Raw genomic sequence first — 21,612 nt, 5'->3', positions numbered from 1 at the left:
AAGAAGGAGACAGAGAGAGACAGTGAAAAATAGAGAGAGTGAGGACGGAGGGAAAGACAGACAGATGAAGAAGGAGAGAGAGAGAGAGAGAGAGAGAGAGAGAGAGAGAGAGAGAGAGAGAGAGAGAGAGAGAGAATGGCTACAGAAAATGATTGCTTGGGCTTCCAGTGCAGGCCAGAACCTTGTCGAGGATAAGGATTATATGATGCAACATTTCAAGCAGTTTGCAAGATATGAGTCTCCTTAGGCAAATTACCAGGCGATGATATAACGTACTGATCACCTACTAATCATCTATTTGTCATAAAACCATTGTTTCCTTCATATCTGGTCTACATATGGGTCTAAGGTTCCCGTTCCATGGGTCTTGAAAAGGATTCTATATGATTAGGTCTATCACCACCAAAGAAAGTAGGCCTATTCAGACCTTGAGACCATTATGCTTCAATCATTTTTTCCCTGTTCAAGATGGCGAGAGAGGTCTTTTTTGTTTCTGATTTTTTAGCCCAAGAAAAATAATTCTGTTTTTCATCTTTTTTTTTCCTGGTTATAATATAAAACTTCAATCATGTTTAAATCGTGTAAAGCTACCTCAACCCCCCACCCACCATCACCTACCAACCTCTGCCGGACTGGTGAAAGGAAGAAACCACTTACAAGACGTAGTAATATGAGGAAATGAAAGAGAAAACCAAGAAAAAAATATGTGATTTTGGACCGGGCAGACCTACTTGCCAATCCCGTACGCATTAGTTAATGCATTCATGCCAAAACTAAGCCAGGATAAAGTTGAGTTAAACCATTGGGTTAAGACACGTTCCTAGATTATTAAAAAAAAAAAAAAAAATACACTATGAGTCTAGCGCGCCAGGTAATGGGTTTAAACGTAGCTCTAAAAGACAAAAGTTCTCGTGGGGTCAAATATCATTCCCTTTCTCACTTTTCGTAATCTTCGAGCCTGGGCTAGATAAGGACACTTTACGAAGCAGAAGTTGTAAACAGCAGCAGTGTAAAAGAGTTTAAAAGAAAGCTAGACAAAATTATTAGGACACTGTGAATGCACAGTAAAACCTGCTCCTACACATAAGTGAGCACGCGATGTCTCTTCGGATGGACTAACAATTCTTTGAGACATCTTAATCCTTGTAACTCCTTGTCACTAGTAAAGAATAAATAGGAATCTAGAAAAATGAATTCATCGTTAACAAAATCCTCAAATCGATGTCAAGCAGTTTTTTGTCAAGTCTCTGCTGAGATTGTAAAGTAGGGAAATGAGGGACAGGTTTGAAAGGTAAAAGTGCAGGTTGCAGTAGAGTGATTGTAATATTGTATTCTACATGGAAATTGAAATTTCCGCTTTGGTATTTCTCGAAGGGAGATACGCCCTGTTATCGAGGTGAGTGCTCTCCCAAAGTAAAGTACTGTAGTGTTGCTTAAGCTATGGAGCGATGTTGAAAACGTGTACACATTCTCTCTCTCTCTCTCTCTCTCTCTCTCTCTCTCTCTCTCTCTCTCTCTCTCTCTCTCTCTCTCTCTCTCTCTCTCTCTCTTTCCGTTTCTTTTATGTGGAAATGATGGAAAAACGCATCGGGAAAAGAACTGATCAAAAGACAGAACAGGAAATGACGCAACCGAGTGAGAGAGAGAGAGAGAGAGAGAGAGAGAGAGAGAGAGAGAGAGAGAGAGAGAGAGAGAGAGAGAGAGAGAGAGAGAGAGAGAGAGAACTTTTTATCAGGTTTGAGTAAAAGCAAAACCCAGCACTGATCCTAACCCAGCAATCTTTGGTCTCTGGGAACAAACAGTCACTTTTTATGTACCTTAAAGTTTGGTATAAAAGAGAGAGAGAGAGAGAGAGAGAGAGAGGGTGGGGGTGGTTCGAAATGCCAGAGATTATTTAAGGCGTTTGAAACTACCCGTTCAGGTGTCAGTTGTGGAGGTAACATTTTGATAAGTTTAATTTATTGTCAGCCTAGGCAAATAAGATCTCTTTAAAAAATGCTATTAATATATATTTTAGTATATGCTTAATTATGCATTATCAATTGTAAATACGAGTAAATTTACCGTAGGCCTACATATAAAGAACCTAGTTACCTAACATTTTCAAAAATTATCGGGGCACATAGGTCTAAGCTCCCCTGCTTGGCGCATCGGAATAGGCGATTTCTTCCCGGTAAAATCTTAAGAATTCCTTGCCAGCTAACGGCTGAAATTCTCTTCTTAAGATTCGTCTATGAGTCGACTAAAATACGTTAAGAAATGCTGATTAAACCGTGCCCTTTTCCCGCTCTGATATCGTAATCCAGATAAATTTCTGGAGTCAACGAACTTTGACATCTGCTGCCACATTTCGGCCTCGGATCTTCCGTTTGACGTCACAGAGGGGAACTTTCATTAAAAAAAAGTGACTGTGGTAATAAGCAAATGACTGAGCGTGTAAATGAAAAAAAGCCTGTATTAAATAGGTAAGGAAGATAGAAAATAACTCGCCGCACTTGTGTAAGAAGTAAGAAAATCTAGACCTATGACCAAGCCTGAGGCGACTCCGCGAAGTGACGTACCTTCCAAGATCATCCTCTACGGTGATTTTGCAAGCTATACTTCGTCAACAATATATGCGCTCCGTTCTTCACAACCGATAGCATCATCTCAATAAGACTGTAATTGTTGCGGTCAAAGCTTTTTTTTATTTTCTAACTAACTCTTAGAATAAAAAAAAAAAAAAAACGTTATCTTCGCGGTTAAGTTGCCGAAGAGGAGATCACAAGAAACCGCGGAATAGGTTTTGATAATCACACGACATTCTTGGAAGCATTAAAGGTCATGCAATCTGGTTTCAAGCAATTTGCAAAAGCCGAACTTTACTGTGATAGTGTATTTGTTTTCTTTGTTTTTTCTTTTTTTTAATATAATTCTCCAGTAAAAACGTACATATGTTAGGTATAAGTGTCATGTTTCCATTACTATGAATAAGGTACATCTGTTGCGTCCTAGATTACTGTGGTTGGACAGGTATTATTATTATTATTATTATTATTATTATCTTCATTAATTATGATTATTATTATTAATTATTATTATTATTATTATTAATTATTATTATTATTATTATTATTCAAGATGAGCAACCATCCTAAATACTATAGTAACTTGCAAATATAAGAAAAAATAAGACAACAGGTACAAGAGAATGACAAAGGAATGAACATAAACCAACACGCAAGAGTATAATACTTTAGAAGCAATACAAGAAGGCTTCATCTCAGCCAGTCGAATGCGCTCGATAATAACTGAGACACTCGTTTTCTATCTTGTACCATGAGAGCCGTAGCTTGTGAAACTTTATGAGGCTTTACACGGTTCACAAGTTTCATTGATAATTCCAAGAAGAAATTGTATGAATGTATGCGGTATTGCTCTTATGTTATATTGTAAATGTGTTGTAAATCTGTATTTAAACTCATATTAGAATCAAACCAAAAGATATAGAGATGAGAAACATACAGTCAATTTGTAAATAATCAAATATAACGTTCATACATAGCCTGCATGAATATTTATTAATGTAATGAGTATCGGTGATATCGCTGGTTTTTACAGTTTAATATTCATGCATTTGATTAAAAACTCCATCGAACCACAAAATACGTACCTAGAAGTATACGTTTACTAAGCTAGGCCTATACGACCTTCCCATAGATTACAGAGCAGCGCCACCACAGAAAATACTGAACACGCTACTTTCTACATCACTCTTAATGAGCGTCAGATGCAAAGGCAAGGCAAAACTGGTATATCAGTCATGCTCTTCAAGAAAGTAAGAGGTTCAAACCGGTTCGCATAAGAAAAGCGGAAAAACCATTAGACCTAACGACCGCAAGCTGCCGGTTATGCAAGATGTTGCGACGGGTTCTGGATAGTTGTATTCTCATTGTTTCAGTACATAAGCGCCCATGTTTTAACTAAAAAGGGACTATGATGATTTCTGGTACTAAAATGAGTTTTGAGGCTTAAAGAGTGAGAGCACATCGTGATTGACACTTATTCTTAGAATGACTGATTAATCTATCGCAGGACAGTCTTACAAGATTTGCTGTGTAGGAAATGACAAAATTCTTATATTTTTTAAAAAAGCATTAAAACGCCTATTATGCATATTTCTAGATTAGTGTGATTTGCCATATATAGGAAATTTTAGACGCTATGGATAAAGTTGGAAAATCAGACAAAACTCTGGCACAAAACAGAAGCCCCTGTTCTATCCTTCATGTATAGAGAATATATGCAGATGCAACGCCAGTTCAGTCCTTTCATGAATCAATAAATCCTCTTCAGTCCTCACTGAAGCTCTTTATTAGTCTTATTTGAAACTGTTTGTAGCTATGACAGAAAGGCATTATCTGGACAGGGCTGTAATGTTATTGAGAATATTAGCTATGAACCGAGTCTAAGGTAGCTTGCTATACTATCAGGCAGTTTCATTCTGTGACTGTAGCTTGTGCAAGAATGTGAAGATGAGAGAGTGACTATTTAGGTAACGAAGTAGCGCGTGGATTGGAGTGCATTTTATTTCCGTGGCTAATCAGTACTTGTATGGGTGTATAACGAAAGAATTTTGAGACAGCAGAAAACTTGGGTGGACAAACGAAATTGCTGTGAATGAAACGTGAAAAGGCTGAGGTCAGTGGATGATGTAATATGGACTGGTGGTAGTACAGAGAAACTTCAAAGACTGGTGAAGTTTTGAGTGCATGTGAGAAGAACACGACGGAATGGAATATAGCAAGGGTAAATGAGAAGCAGATATATATGTAACAGAAAATGACAAGAAGTGAGGTAGCTATCTGGAACAGATATTCAGGAATGGCAATCAGAAATGATGGCAATGCAAGAGAAAGAGTTGAAATATATGAAGTTACTGTAGAACCAACTCTCCTGTATGGAAGCAAAGTTTGGTAGCTTAAGGTAAATATGAAAAATTGAAGGTAAAAGACAACTTTGGAGTAACAAGGATTGCCTGGGTGAAGGTTATAGAAGATAACACACTAGTGAAACTGAGAAGGGCGTGTGATCACAGTGTTGATACAACAGGGAGAATGGTGGCCTTAAGTGTTGCTAAAGTGTTAACGTGATAGAGCACCGGTATTCTGGAAGCGTTTGCAACACAGATGATTGTGATAATGATGAGACTTCTTTTGCAGGTTTATCATTGTACCAATGCAGTATTTTTTCATGTCCTTTGGAAAAAAATGCATTTGATAGTGACCATTGTCTTGTTTTTCGTTTGAGACACCCATTTTTGGTGTATATATACTACACACACACACATATATATATATATATATATATATATATATATATATATATATATATATATATATATATATATAATCGTCTATATGTTAAAAAGGGACATACTCAGAAAATTTTAGCACAACACAGATTTCCTTTTCTAGAAATCATGCAAAACCAATGACATTCACCACACGACAGGGTATGAAGGAAACCACCAAACTGCGCAAGCTGATATATATTTGTACTAAAATGAGCAGGATAAGGCGAAGACAGGCATATAACAAAACAAATGGATGACGTCACCCGTGGATGAATAGTGGGGGAAAAAATCAGACACATAATGGGGGTGGGATATCGAGAAGAGTGAAAGATTTGAGAGTGAAAAGAACGCAGCCATAATTGTAGTAGTCAGTCTTGTAGCTGACTCCATCGAAACAGCTGAACGATCGCCTGAGGAAATTAGACCTAACGGCAATAAGAGAGAAAATAAAGTGGAACACTGAGGTATAAGGAAATATGAAGAACATTCTCTATTAGAATAAAGAAATAGGTCGAGAAAGGCAGAAGATATTTGGGCTAAGAGAATTGACTTAGATGTACAACTTCATTAAAAAAAAAAAGTAACGGACTTGGAATTCTTAAACGTGGAAAGGACATGCAAATTTTCAGAGATGGAGTTCAGGCCATCTTTTAAAAAGTGAGTCGGGGGCAGGACTGGTATTTACACTATTTACAGAAGTAATATGGCTGTGGGGCTGAGGGATAGTTTCAAGTCCATTCCATCAGCGGAGATTAAGCTATATAAGAGCTCGGATGTTGAGGGAGGGGAAGCCTAGCATAGGTCAAGTGACGGAGAGATAGTCGAGTAGGAAACAACGAAGGTGGAGAGGGAAAATAAAATAAAATAAAATATACATAAATAATTAAATAAAGTTTAAACCGTGGATAGACCACGTGGGAAAAATAAAACATGACAAAAATTAAAATAAATAACCGTTAAGTTTAGGCTAAAATGCGTTAGCATTGGGAAAGCCGTGTGAAGAATAGAAGACGAAGATTTTTTAAAAATTCGGTTAGGCAGCTAGGTGCTATGGCTGGGCCTGAAGGGAATATGGGATGGGCGGTTGGTGCATCTTAAAAGACGGACTGTTCCTGGGGCTTGTGCACGGGGATCTTGACAACGATGTTGGTCTGCTCTTCGCGGGTGACAGCCTGCAACCACAGAAAATAAAAGGCTTTAGTACATAAGTAACATCAAACATTATACTCACGAGAAACCTTGTGATATTCCATAATAATAGAAGCTATAGTAGATTCACATCAACCGTGCATGTGATGTCTAGGCCCATCCCTTACGACGCTCCTGATTGGCTGTTGACAAACCAATCACATCTCTGGAAACTCTCGGTCTCTCTCGAGAGTTCACATACGCAGGATGTATGTTCCACCTCTTTTGAAAGACGTATCCCTCAGGAACTTGCGAGAGAGACTGAGAGTTTCCAGCCCTGTGACTGGCTTATCAACAGCCAATCAGGAGCGTCGTAAGGGACTGGTCTTGACATCACATGCACGATTGATGTGATTCTACTATAGTAAAGGGAGCTCATCAAGTGGCAAATATAGCCGCGGACGGTTAATAACTTAATTCAGAGAGGCTACTTACGTTGTATCCGTTGACTGGATCAGCTGTGTAGGTGGTGGTGTACCGGACGCCGTTGGGAGCTACCCAAGAGTATTCGCCCTGGACGGCACCGTTCTGGTCCTGGGACTCCTGACGGGTGGCGTAGACGGTGTTTTCGTCGTCGTTGACAATCAGGCTGAAGTTGAAGGGCTCGATGGTTTCCTGAAGGACGGAAAACCAAAAAGTCTCGGTGAGCGAAGTGTTGCGGAGTTGCTAATATGAGAGCATTTAAAAAAAGGAAAAGGCTGTTGATTCACCAGGTATAAAGTAAATATATTAAAAAAAACTCACCTCATCAGTAGGTCCTGTTTGTTGGGACAACTGAGGAGCGCAGAAAGCAACACCAACCAGGCATAATAAGATGACGGCCTGAAATAAGGAAACAAGAAAAAAATTATAATCATATTTCGTCATTAATATTTGTTAGTAAAGTTTGCTTTACAGGTTTCGTTGGCCTGTACTAGTTTTGATTCTGAAGGGACTGGTTTACTGGATGCTCCTCTGGAAGGCTCGTACTTTCCTTTCCCTTTCCTTTTTGCCTCTGGGTCTGGTCTAGATAAGGTACTAGGTTGTTCGTCCCACTGGACTGACTTTATTCTGTCGGAATTAGGCTGAAGCTCAGGGCATGGACAGACTGACGTGAAAATTTGGAGCTTTTTTTTTTCTAATTATTTGTCAAAGTTACGAGATGTTGAAATTCCCGTCTGAGGCAGAAACAAAGTGGTGAATTCTAGATGATCATCACAGCACTGTCTGAATAAACTAAAAAGTGTTGTGGCTCTATTCGTTTTTATTACATTATCATAATGTTAATGATTAATGTAAAGAGTTTTAGCCGCATGACAAAGATATTAATCATATAATAATAACGTAGCTCGTTCATTCTCAAGGCACTATTTATCAGCCCAGCGCATCAAATGTCTCTCTTTATGATGTGCCTGAATGGCCAAAGGTATGTTTCAATGTCGCCGGTGCACTGATCTCATGCCGATTTTACTTTCACTAGTGGCTCAGGTGGCTGGCTGACCCGAGTCTCGACTTCATAATGAAGGTTAATGTTTCGTTTGGTTTAGAGTTTCAGGGTTCTGGTCCAACCCAACCCCACCATCCGCACTGTGTAGTACTACACATATCAATATGTCTCAAGTTCTGTTAATATTTGTTTGTGTGAAAGTTTACGGTTTGAATGAAGGATGAGTTTGCACGTTTGGTCCAGAATGTGGGACAGAAGGAAGCCAGTCGTCCTATTGAATGTGAGGGGTTATGTTCGCGATGAATTTAAAAAAGGAAAGAATGTTTAATGCACAGGAGAATATAGTGGTCAGACTCATTTGGTATTTTCCAGCTTCGTCAAGCTATTAATTTCTTAACTGGCGTGACATTAAAAAAACTAAACTTAGTACCTATAGAAAGAACTTATACTAAAACTACAATATGACCTATGTTAAACTTTCTAAGTTACGTGCCGGTAGTTCGTGCGAGAAAAAGCACGTGGGGGCACGGTACGAAGTGTCGACGACGGATACGAACGAGAAAGTATAGGGCTTAGTCTCACCTTCATTTTTGTTAACGTTCTGTTGAGGCGGACAACGCTTGTCGTTGCTGTGTCGGGAGTTTGTGAAGTTGTGCTTAGGCTGAGAGACACCTGGGCCCCTTATATACTCCAATCCAGAGCGGTTTTGCTGCCCAGGCGGCCGGGCTGCCATATCTCGTGCAGTGTCGTGCAGGGGGCCTTGGGAAGAGGGCGCGAAATTGACTGGCGGTCACTGGTTGGTAATCAAAGCGGGATAGCGGTTTCGTTTGGATGATTAATTAGCCTATAGTGTTGTCGACATTTTTTTTTCTTTTTTTATGGTTAAAGTTTATACGTAGGTTGAGCGAATGATTTTCATCCTTGTTTTATTAGTTTGCGCTGCTGGGTGATTTTCTTTTTATTCATTACTTTCAGTTTGTGATTTTGCTTGTCTCGACATCATACATACAGAGGAAGCTAAAAGATACAGAGTAAGATAAACATCAAAACAAATAAAATGATAAACTAGGTAATACATATGAACGTAAATAAAAATAGACACTGATCTAAATATCGATGATAACTACGAAAATAAAAGTGGCTTACTTTCAAACATGGTCGGCTAATATCCATCAATAGGAATCATACAAGGATTTAAAAAAAAATTATATCTATATATAACAGAATCTATATATAACACAGAAACTAAGATGAAGATTTTCACTGAAAGTCAGAACAAAGAAAAATTATACGATCAAGGAACTGCATTAAACCCTTTGGTAGAGGATATAATAGAATCAATAGATGATGAGGTCACCCTTTCAAGAGCTGTCCGTACTCTACTGAATTAAATTTCCACAGACACCATTTTTTTATTTGTTCTTTTTTAGCCTTTTTAGTTAGATTTTTCGAACTTGTACAGATTGCTTGACTTTAGTATTTGAAACTTTGAACAAATGCGTTTGTTTTGACCTTGAAAACATTAATGAATTTCACTTTTAGAATCTTCTTAACTTTTTTAGAAATAAAATTTGCAATAACAACAACGACAGCAACAATATTAATGATGATCGTAACAACCATTTCCAGAATGTGAAAAATAAGAGCATGCAGATGGTAATACAATTATCATAAAATTTGCAATGAGGAATAACCAGCCATTCTCGTTACCAGATAAACTGGCCTTTCCCAAGGAAAAGGCGAATAATTACGGAGATCGAATTCATTTGCAAGAACGCGACCTTGATCGCCAAGATGAAAGGGGTACTGTCAGCAAAAAATGATAAGAAAAAAAAAAACATGGCTCAAAGGAGAGCATTTAGTGACCAGTAAACAAGAGGGCCAGAATGATTTAGATAAGAGCCCACGGTGGTCCCCAAGGCCGAGTTGTGACAGGGAACGTCTCGAATAGAATCCCCAGAGGAATTATATTGCTTTCGGGGGCTCGATCGTGTAGACAGAGGTCGAGAAGGGGCAAGATGAAATTAGCTCTCCGTATGTGAAGGTCATCCTTTTTTTTATTTATGTTCCACGGGTGGGCAGATTGCTGTGGAGAAGGAGCCATTGTCAATTCATTGGAGTGAATGTACGGACTGTACATTAGTCGGAACGCAGGATGCAATTGGAACGCTCGAAAGATCTCGAAGTCCGGGTGGGTCTACGGTTGGAAAGGAGTCGTTCCCGACGATTTGAATTCGTCCTCTCCCACAAAAGAAAACGTAACGAAGAAAATGGAGTGGGAGGAAGGGGAGGAGAATGTGGGAAGAGAGAAAGACGAACAGACAGGAAAAAAAAAAAAAAAAAAAAAGCGAAACCTGTTCTCGTAAGGGCGAGGTGGTTGCCGGTAGAGGGCGCGCAGATGGGGGCGCCGGAGTGAAGGTGTTCGCCACGGAATTGTGTCAGTCCTGAAAGGGCAAAAGTGGTTCGGCGGTCAGGAGGTACTCTGACCTCACTGGAGGGAGGAGGGAGTTAATGCCTTACGAAGAAGGGCTAAGGCTGCTGCTATAAGTGCATCTGGGCTTAAGGTTAAACAGATACACACACACAGCATTTAAACCGGGGAATGGGGTTAGTATCGGCGTATCGGCGTTTGTTTTTGCGAAGAAAGCCAAGGTCAGAAGTGGTTTTAGGCTGGAATGGAGATATGGGTTCAGTGGGGGTCATTTAGTCCTGCGCAAAGGTTATTCTCGTCGTTGCTTTAATTTATGACTTCAATAAAAAAAAGAATTGTGCAATTTTGGCTTGTTATCTATGCGTCACCTACTCCAAGGCTTTGCTCCTAGGTGCTAGTACTTAACGCCGTATGGTAGCTAAATGTAAAGTAGACGGCCGCACGATAATACCATTTATTAATATAATTTTTCAATCGCACGATATAGAAATGGATGTATATAATACTTTGATACCCAAGGGGCTAGTACTAAACACGGCGTCCCAAGGAGCTTCCGCCATGTTTAATACTATAGCGTCAAGAAGCACTAAACTCCTTCGGAGTTTAATAGGTCTACTCTGACCTAAATGTCATGTATTTCTATCCTAAAAATGATTTATTATATAACAGAGTCGGTTCTCAAGATGTCGAACAGAGGACTTTTTAGAGATAATTTAAAGCAAAAAAAGAAAGGATAGATTGATTTATGACAAATCTTAGGTAACTACTGATACGCCCGTAGCACATTACTCTAGACGAAAATAGAAAATGAAAAAAAGAATCCTCATTTCCGTTTAAGGAATATTTATCATGAACCTCATTATATTATGACCTTTGTCGTAAAAGATACAGCTAGTATTTTTAAGTTAAAAATGAGAGGAAATCTTAAGACATCTTTTATATTCATGAAGACCATATTAGAAATACAATACCTGACCTTAAACCTTTCAACAAAGGCTGTAAATGAGAGAGAGAGAGACAGAGAGAGAGAGAGAGAGAGAGAGAGAGAGGTATTCCTGTATCAAAATGAAGTAGAAAAATCTTTTTGAAAGATGATACAAAGCACAAATAAGATTTGGTGTCTTATAGGCCTATTCAAATACCGTTAAGGCCACGAAACTGAAGGAGATCAGGGAGGAATAGGGTTTTCCTTGACGCTGTATACAATTTATGGGAAAATGTCGCATATTTCCCAAGATTTACGTCTTTTCAACTTCTTGTTGCATGCCTTGGCGTAGTCTCATATCACGTTTCATGCAGTTTCTGTACAGAATACTGGCTGTCCTTTGTAAAATATATGGATTATAAATATTTGTGTCTCAATACATATTGCTACATCAGTACGTCATAGAAAGATGGAATATTAAGGAATACATTGAAAATGTGAATACATACTCGATGTATATTATATACATGTATATATATAGTATATATATATATATATATCATATATATATATATATATATATATATATATGTATATATATATACTATATATATATATATATATATATATATATATATATATATATATATATATATATATATATAGATGTCGGTGTTAGACAGACAGGCAAATGTATAGATTAATAGATATATAATGTACGCACACACACATTATATATATATATATAATATAGAATATAAATATATAATATGTTATAAAGAGGCCATGTTCTATTTTCTTTTAAACATCTCGCCAGACGAATATAGAAATCGCAAATTCCTAACAGCCAGTTAATCACCCTCCATCTTTCCGGCCAAATGGATCTGAACTAGACCTATCTCAAGGCAGTGTCTGGTTGGAATATAGTGGATGGGAATTCCTAAGAGCTCAAGTCAAACCCAGTGCCATCTCTTATGCAAATTCTGCAAGATCAGAAAAGAGAGATGGAAAGGAAGGTCATGAGATCTCGTAACTTTTGAAATGATGCAACAATTCTCTTTTGTTTTCAGTCAGATTTGAATATTGAAGTCGCGTCGTGATAGTTTGAATATAACTGATATAAAAAGGTATATTCCCGTTGTTATTAGTTTATGAAAGAAACTATGAAGATTGAAGTATTGGACCTTAATGCAGAAATTAACAATACGAATAGTTACGACGATAATTATCGTAATCTTTGCTCAACCACTACCTTTATATAAGGAGAAAGCTTAGGTTACGTTCTCCCAAGGTAAAATACAATCTCTTGAAAACGTACTACTCTTTTCAGTACATCCTAATAATTATTATCGTTACTGACCGCGTGTGACGTCAGGGGGTACCATATGAGCTAATATTGGCAGCTGAGAATATAGATGTTCTAATGTATTACGGGTAACAAGTTATCTATAGTGGAGGAATTTGCATACGTGAAATGTTATATATTTGTATATGATTTTCCGTACGAGATTACACTGAATTTCTAAAACAAAATCAATATATTGATTTTTTCTTGTATTATAAATCTTACATGGAGTGCTTCGTAGCAATAGTCAATATTATTAATGATTTTATTGGTAAACGGTATCATAAACTTTCTTACCTCATGAGGAAAATCATGTGAGCAAATTTTAAGAACAGGAGCAAGAATAAATATATGTATTATCTAAGTACGATTGCGTATACGCCCATACACTAGATTAACGCTTCAGTACTTTTTGAAAACTGAAGATCTCCTTCTGGGCGGGGAGACCTCTGAACCACCACAGGCGGTGTCTGGTAAACTCTAGGTCTTCGATCACCCCAGAAAAAGGCTGTATTGGGTTCTTCCAGCCCGTGGGAGGAGGATGAAGGGCATAAGGCCATCTTCGATATTTTGAATTACTTACGCCTTCACGTCAAACTTTCACCGGCCTCTTGAAACATTTGCGCAGTGTTACAGCCTTAGAGAACCTCATTTGCATCGATCGGTGCCACGGTGCCAGAATTCCCATTTTTTTTGACAGGGGCACCCACTGTTTTATTTTTTTATGTCTGTATAATTTTCCCAAATAAAGAAACTTCTCTGACTTACTTTCAATGTATTGTATTGCAGTGATGTTATTAGTAATATTATGCAGCCCATTCGTAGCCCTGTTTATTGTTTATAAATGGAAATCACTGTTAGACTGATAGTTGGTCCAACAGCCGTAAATTCAGTTGTAGTGTAATCTGAAGAAAATGCGTCAACAAAATTCTGTCAGAACTAAACTGAATGAGATAAAACCTAGTGCTTTTACTCTGTTGCCATTCTCTCTCTCTCTCTCTCTCTCTCTCTCTCTCTCTCTCTCTCTCTCCTCCGCAAGAAGTAAGCGGTTTAAGTGAAAGTGTACGATTGTAATCACCGGATTACAATGGATTATCTTTTCCGCCCGGTGGAGATTTTTGGTATTGAAAAGGTCCCGTGGGAACTGTGAACGAAAAAAAAAGCCCATTTATGTTTCCCCTTTGCATTTCGCTATTTGTTTTCATAATGCGTTTTCCCATCAGGTGGGTGCTCTGTGGGCATTACTTTAAAGGTTCAATGCAGCGTACCTTCGGCCCCTAGCTACAACTCCTTCCATTCATTTTACAAATATTACATAAACAACTCAACATTTAAAAACGGCTACCTTCTTACTTTCACATACTCAGCGTCCACACTTCACTTCCATAGTGGAGCTTTGCTCAACAGTCCCTTCTTACGGTCCAATTCTGGAGACGAGGAAATGAAAGAAAACAGGAAAATGAATGTTATTCAGTCACTAAGATCTCGTGTATAGATTTGGTTCCGTGTTGCAATACTCCTTTGTGAAATGTCTCCATGCTTGCACGAGAGAGAGAGAGAGAGAGAGAGAGAGAGAGAGAGAATCGTTAATGACTTTGGTGGCTATGGTATCATAGTTTAGCTGTAAAATTCAAATATATACACCTATTTTGACACTGTATTTGATCATGACCTGTATAGGTGCTCTACTAGCCTGTTTAAGTAGCACGGGAAAAGCCGCTATTCGGAAAATAGAGAATAATCTCTACTAGTGTAACGCTGCTGAAGTAGCCATTACTTTTAATAATAATAATAATAATAATAATAATAATAATAATTTAATAATAATAATAATAATAATATATAATAGATAATGTAACTTTGTTTACAAAGTTTGCTGGATATATTATATTATCCTAGTTGGAGGTCTTCCAAATATTGTTAATAATAATAATAATAATAATAGTAATAATAATAATAATAATAATAATAATAATGATAATAACAATATATAATTGTAGAACTTTTTTTTTAACAATGCCTGCCGGATATCTAACTTCTCGTTGTAGGTCTCCTTGTGGACGGACGAATTCGGAGGTCCACACCAGGCGACCTGCTCCCTTTCACACATCGCCACACTCGCGGGGGTGGGGTGGGGGGGGTGCAAGGGTCCTAGTTACCAAAAACCAGCCGGATTGAAACTGAATAAATCATCCGAGGCAGATTTAAAGTCGCCTGACATTTTGTTTTCGGGTTCGGTAAAAGCTATTCGTGAAAATGAGGTCGGTTTGCTTGACCGCCCGAATTTTTTTAAACTTTTTATTTATTTATTTTTTTTATTGCCAGTTTCTAATTCTGGACGAGTTTCGTTCAAATCCCGGAAGCAAATGAAAGCAAAAGCACAATAGGGCGACGATTGAAATAAATGACTGAAGAGGCATAATAAGACAAGAAATGGAACACTAAAGGATAATACTAAATATAATTCACTGCAAAATAAACGAAACTCCAAAAACTAATAAAAACAAGGAGATAAAAGTATCCAACAAATAAACAATCAGACAGGCAAAACAATAAGAAAAAATAAACAACAAAACTCCAGCGCTTATGAAAACAAGTGAACCGCTCAACAGATTGGTTTGAACAAAACTGAAATTTTAAATAAAAAATATAAATACGCAATGAAAGTAAATTCGCACACTCATGCGCGCGCACACACAGCTAATCTCGTCTTCCCTCTTGATCTTTTCCCGGCTAATACTATTAATAATAATACTAATAATTATCATTATTAGGAGAGCAGGGTTGAGGATTGAGTTATGGCGTTGATGATAATTTGGATATAATCTTCACGGGGAAACATTGTTATCAACGGTAACGTCGTCAACGTTATTACTAATGTCAACAGTGAAAATAGCGATGTAATAAGCTTGATAGGTTAGCATTATTTTATTTTCAGCGCTCGATAAAGTATTACGATTTTCAATGCCCATCTGCGTCGTAAAGTGGTGATGAACGGGGGAGAGAGAGAGAGAGAGAGAGAGCTCAAACAATGCAAGCAAGGAAGTGTTCGACCTGTCTTAAGGAAATGAAAGCAAAAGTAAATTTACAACAGTCACAGACAAAACCTTGTTCCTCTGAGAGAGAGAGAGAGAGAGAGAGAGAGAGAGAGAGAGAGAGAGAGAGAGAGAGAGAGAGAGAGAGAAAAAACCCGGAAACTGGTTATTCGGAAAGTGCATAAATTATATTGATACTCTTCATTCAGAGCAAGCTCATGTTTCTATATTAACTGTTTCCATAAAATCTTGGACTAATCTAAATAATATGATGGTGCTTGTTGAAACACATGGAAATAATTAAAAATTTTGTTAATGAGATTCCAAAACTAAGAAATAATTTTTCAAAATCAAAATAATTACTCCACATCATTAAAATAATCGATCAAAGGTGACTATTAATTGTCCGAAAATCATCCAGAAGTCTTTGATGCTCTCGAAACGAGTTTTGGAACCAAGTGTCCAGCATGTCTGGAACGGAACTTTTACATCTTCCATTTTCGAAAGGTCTCAAAAAAAAAAAAAAAAAAAAAAAAAACGGCTGCTCCTCGTCTCTTCTTCTGCCAGCCCCGAATAGCTTCCATGACGGGAGACTGGAGCGTCATCGCTTAACCGGTTGTGTAACCCGACTGCCACTAGACACTGGAAGCCCTTTCAGGTGGTGGCTACTCTTTAAAAAAAGAAGAAGAAGAAAGAAGGCCGATACAGGTCACGAATCCATCTCGATAATCACCCTCGGTGTTGTCATGGCGCTGTGAGGACTCTATACTTACATTACGCAGCTCTTAAAACTACCTTTTTCGGGAGAGCGTAATTATAGATGCTGCCGTCGGACAAAAGCGTGACGGTTCGTATATACACTTTCCCGCGCACGCGCGCACTGTTTTGGGATTGCGTAAGAACCGGGCCGCTGGAGGATTCACTTCCGGATTCGTCAGCTCACGTCAAAAGGATTTTGAAATGTCTGGGGAATGTTTGCATGAGTTTGCTTGAGTCTTCCGCCTCGCTGCTTGATTTCAGAGAGATGAGAGGCGAAGCATCTCATTGAGTAGAGAGAGATGATTCACCTGCGGTTATCTGCACATTCTGGTCATAATTTTTTTTTTTATCTTATTTGCAATGGGGACGTAGTCTAATGGAACACGCTATTATTATTATTATATTATTATTATTATTATTATTATTATTATTATTATTATTATTATTATTATTATTATTATGCTAACCTGATACAATTCAATGTGTATTTTGACATTTTACTTACATTTTTATATACCGAATTTCAAGTCAGTGGCCCCTGTGAGCTTGTTATAAATGAATTGGATTCATCTTCTGGATAATAATAATAATAATAATAATAATAATAATAATAATAATAATAATAATAATAATAATAATAATAATAATAATAATATTTCGGAAGGAGACCCTCTCTTAAACATGTTTTGTTAAAGATGATGGCAGCATCAGTGGAATTGATTTTATATATGGTCTTTTCTCTCTCTCTCTCTCTGCAACGCGACGTTTCCTCCTGATCCACAAGACATTATCAAGCGATAACTGCTGAGGGACTGAATTCCAGTGGCGAGTCTCCTTATAACGTTATAAGGAGATGGACTCGCCACTGGAATTCAGTTACTCAGCAGTTATCGCTTGATAATGTCCTGTGGATCAGGAGGAAACGTCGCGTTGCAGAGAGAGAGAGAGAGAGAGAGAGAGAGAGAGAGAGAGAGAGAGGAGAGAATTGTATAAGCAATAATAAATCAAATGACTCAACCGAATTTTACAATGCCCTTTGGTGCGTTGCTCGCCAGTCTAAGCAACAACAAGAAAGCCGTCATCAGAAAGATAGAGAAGACTCTTTACAAGATTAATAGTGCTGAAGCAGCAGTCATTTTAACAAAATAATAATAATAATAATAATAAGTATAATAATAATAATAATAATAATAATAATAATAATAATAATAATAATAATAATAATAATAATGAACACGCCCACAGGGGCTACTGACTTGAAATCCAAGCTTCCAAAGAATGCTGTGTTCATTTGAAAGGAGCAACAGAAGACGATAGGAAATACAGAAAGAAGAGATAAGTTATGAGAAAAGAAAAAAAAGTAAAAACTTTAATTTACTTGGCAGGGTTCCAGGGTAACGAATAAATAAATAAATAAAGAAAGAAATATTTCAAGCTCAAGTGTAAAGTGTATTACAAATACCGAAAATGAAAAAGAATTAAACAATAAATTAATATTAAATATAGCAAAAAGAGGCTTCTGGCAAAGTTCATATTGCTTGATAACATTATTCATGTGGCGTAACCTCCGCAACTCTAAATGTGATACTCGAGATGATACGGCAGCCGCAGATAGCGTAACGGATGCTCTAATCGATTTAAGCGAGAAATTATCACAAAAAATGAATAAAAACTGTCGAATTTCTTATTAAAAGAACCCAGTCAATAGAGTATTGGAGGTCACAGGTCAGTACAAATGCTTCGCATTTTTTCGCGCGTGTTTTTCTAAGCATTTATGTAGCATGAGAATATCGTCAGGTAGCTCTTCGACACACACACACACACACACACACACACACACACACACACACACACACACATATATATATATATTATAATATATATATATATATATATATATATATATATATATATGTTTAGCACAATGCAACTTCTTTCTTCATAAAAGCTATTTATAGTCATTAGACTTACAATTACCTCCGCTATTACGTATGCTGCTATGAATATAAAATAATAATAGTATTAGTAGAAAACTGTAATAGCACTAGCAGTCGTACAAAACACTAAAACCTACTACGTTGTACCTCTGCGTTAGACGTAGTAGACGTAGTAAGTTTTCTATTTCATTCAAATCCTCTCAGGAGCGTCAATACCTCGAAAGCTTGTTTATATCAGAGGGCGTGAACAGACGTGGACCCTACGCTCGGCCCTAGGGAACTCCAGACTTTCATTATTTGCCCTCTCGTTTGAGCAAGGCGTTATTTACTTTCCTTTATTGGAAAGTTAGTTGGATTAACTTTCGCGAAAGAGTAATTATGTATAACTATTGTTATCGGCAACTACTTTGGTGTAAGCGATTATAATTTATATGTAATCTCGTGTATCTAAATTTTGATTTTTGTTTTGTCTATGCCTTTTATGTACCTGTTTATGGTCCTGAGCTGAACCAAAGGATTATTATTATTATTATTATTATTATTATTATTATTATTATTATTATTATTATGTGAGTGCGTACTACTTTTCTCACAGGTAAAATGAGTATGGCTGATTTTTTAAATGAAATATTTGCAGTATGTTTATTTTTTAGTAATTTGCAATGTATATATGACCGGTTTAAATTGATCAGTATATATATATGTATATATATAGATATAGATATCTATATCTATATCTAGATCTAGATCTAGATCTATATCTACATCTATATCTATATCTATATCTATATCATATATATATATATATATATATCTATATATATATATATATATATATGTGTGTGTGTGTTGTGTGTGTTGTGTGTGTGTGTGTGTGACTGGTAAAAATATTCTGTTACAACAGAATTCCATCTAATAAAAAGGAGCCCATAAAATCACCAACATATAGAGAGAAAAATACTGTATTTCAGAGACTACTGTCTCCCTCTTCAGGTAGATGAATGAGAAAAGTTACAGAAAAGGTGGTATTTCTACCAAGAGGTCCATCCACAGGTAAGCCAATTTAGATCACTCCTGCTGATAATCTTCCTTTAATCTTCTTAAGCGTTAGTTGAATGAAAACCCTGTCGATGACATCTGAATCCCATGCTCCTTTTGAGATGTTCATTACTTACCTCTGTTTAATCAATGCCGATTCCATCATTTGACTCTTGTATCTTGTACTGGCAGTTGCTGCTATAGATTATACGTGACAAATTCCAATTTATTCTATGGTTTTATGTTCATTATTCCATGATTGAAAATAGCTTAGGTTCTGTTTCCTACCTAACGAACCGTTTATTGTTTTCTCTCTGGGGAAGTGATTGCCTTAAATCCGATGTTTAGATTGATCACGATCCGGCATGGGATTTCGTAAAAGCCTATGTTCCTTGGGGGAGGTCTTGGGGGGGGCGTTTAATCAGGATTTTGCATAGGTGTTTTGGGCAAGTAAATGCAAAACGGTCTGATTTACTGAGGGTCTTGGTCACCGTCTTAATCGTGTCCACTTGTGGAATTTTTATTTTATTGTTGGGTGTGTCTCTGGTCTTGTCTTGAGGGGGTCGGTACAAAATTACGCTTGCTTTGTGAATTGCTTTCTCAGTTATATGGTCAGGATACCTTAAAGACGAAAGCTGCTTACGAATTAGTTCAAATTCTTTTTCCAGGAAATCTGGGGAACAAATTCGTAAGGCTCTTTAGAATAGGTTGCAGGCTACGCCTATCTTGATAGGAATGTCGTGATAGCTGAAATAGTGAATGTATGAAAGTAAGAACGTTGGTTTTCTGAATATGGTAAATTTGTAATCCGTCGTGTCTGATTATTAAAACGTCAAGAAAAGGAATTTTGTTGTCTGTTTCCCATTCAACTTTAAATTTGTTGATAGGCACTAATGCGTTTAATTTTGAAAGAAATTAATTAAAATTGCCCCATCTATTATCTTTATCTCAAAATATTCTTTTCTCTATAATTTTGGGTTTTATTTTTTAGGGCCAAATATTTAATATATATTAATATATATATATAGATATATATATACATACATCATGATATATATATAATATATATTAATAATATACACACACACACACACACACATACACACATATATATATATATATATATATATATACATTTATATATAAGTATACTGTATACATATAAATTTATATATATATATAAATATATATATATATATATATATATATATATATATATATATATATATATATGTGTGTGTTTGTGTGTGTGTGTGTGTGTGTATACCTTTTCATAGCAATTACACGGCCACCCTCTAGCGAGGAACAACACGTAAAGCATAATGCAAGAGCACTCGAAAATACCAAACCTCCGCCAAGGCTGAACACGAGATAATGTGCAATGCCGCTAACAAACAGACTAACAACCACACACACACAAACAAACAAACGAGCATAGGAACAAACAACCGGCTCCAACTTCGTTAGCGGGACAGAAAATGGTCGACTTTCATATTCATTATGGAAACATAAATCTCTCTCTCTCTCTCTCTCTCTCTCTCTCTCTCTCTCTCTCTCTCTCTCTCAGCAATTCCCCTTTCGCTGCAGACTTATTTATTCTCATTTAAAAACAGTGAAAAGGGAAGTGAGAAACTGTGAGAATTAATGAAATAGTGAAGGAATGAAAGAGAAATTGCGAGAATGAATGACATAGGTGTATTAATTAAATAGGAACTGCAAGAATGAATGAAATGGGCGCAGAAATGATAGAGAAACAGCGAGAATGAATGAAATAGGTAAAAAAATGAAAGCGAAACTGCGAGAATGAATGACATAGGCGAAGAAATGAAAGAGAAAAGGCGAGAATGAATACAATAGGTGAAGAAATGAGAGAAACTGCGAGAATGAATGAAATAGGTGAAGAAATGAAAGAGAAACTGCGAGAATGAAGGAAATAGGGAAGAAATTGGAAGAATTAGGATTTGATATATTTTCGATGTCTTTCGTGAGGAGTTGGACGAGGTTGGAAATTGATTCCAAGAAGTTAGTAAAAGTAAAGAGAGAATAAGAATTAATGAATAACAGTCAAACCAAAAGAAGAAAGCGCTCAGAAAGGATGATAAGTGCATAAGAAACTACATATACAGAATCACAACCAAGAAAACAAGATGTAAATTCACTGGCAATCGTCAAAATGAGTCGCTTTTGTTATTA

At 36.9% G+C, this 21,612-nt stretch overlaps 1 protein-coding gene and 1 long non-coding RNA gene across 3 annotated transcripts in view; one reads left to right on the top strand and one right to left on the bottom strand.

The window, feature by feature from the left end:
• Positions 1 to 21,612, top strand: part of LOC135207984 (uncharacterized) — a 399,748-nt gene that overhangs the window by 22,601 nt on the left and 355,535 nt on the right. The gene's annotated exons all lie outside the window — the stretch shown is intronic.
• LOC135207972 (pupal cuticle protein Edg-84A-like) lies at positions 5,880 to 8,658 on the bottom strand. The gene is made up of 4 exons (XM_064240008.1): positions 8,532 to 8,658; positions 7,268 to 7,345; positions 6,959 to 7,138; positions 5,880 to 6,507 (listed from the first exon to the last, which is right to left on the bottom strand). Exons 1-4 carry the CDS (start codon positions 8,535 to 8,537, stop codon positions 6,430 to 6,432), a joined length of 342 nt encoding a protein of 113 aa, XP_064096078.1. The 5' UTR covers positions 8,538 to 8,658; the 3' UTR covers positions 5,880 to 6,429.

This window comes from Macrobrachium nipponense, chromosome 34 (assembly GCF_015104395.2).
Source record: "Macrobrachium nipponense isolate FS-2020 chromosome 34, ASM1510439v2, whole genome shotgun sequence".
NCBI classification, from domain to species: Eukaryota; Metazoa; Arthropoda; class Malacostraca; order Decapoda; family Palaemonidae; genus Macrobrachium; species Macrobrachium nipponense.
This window is presented reverse-complemented; position numbering and strand designations above follow the sequence as displayed.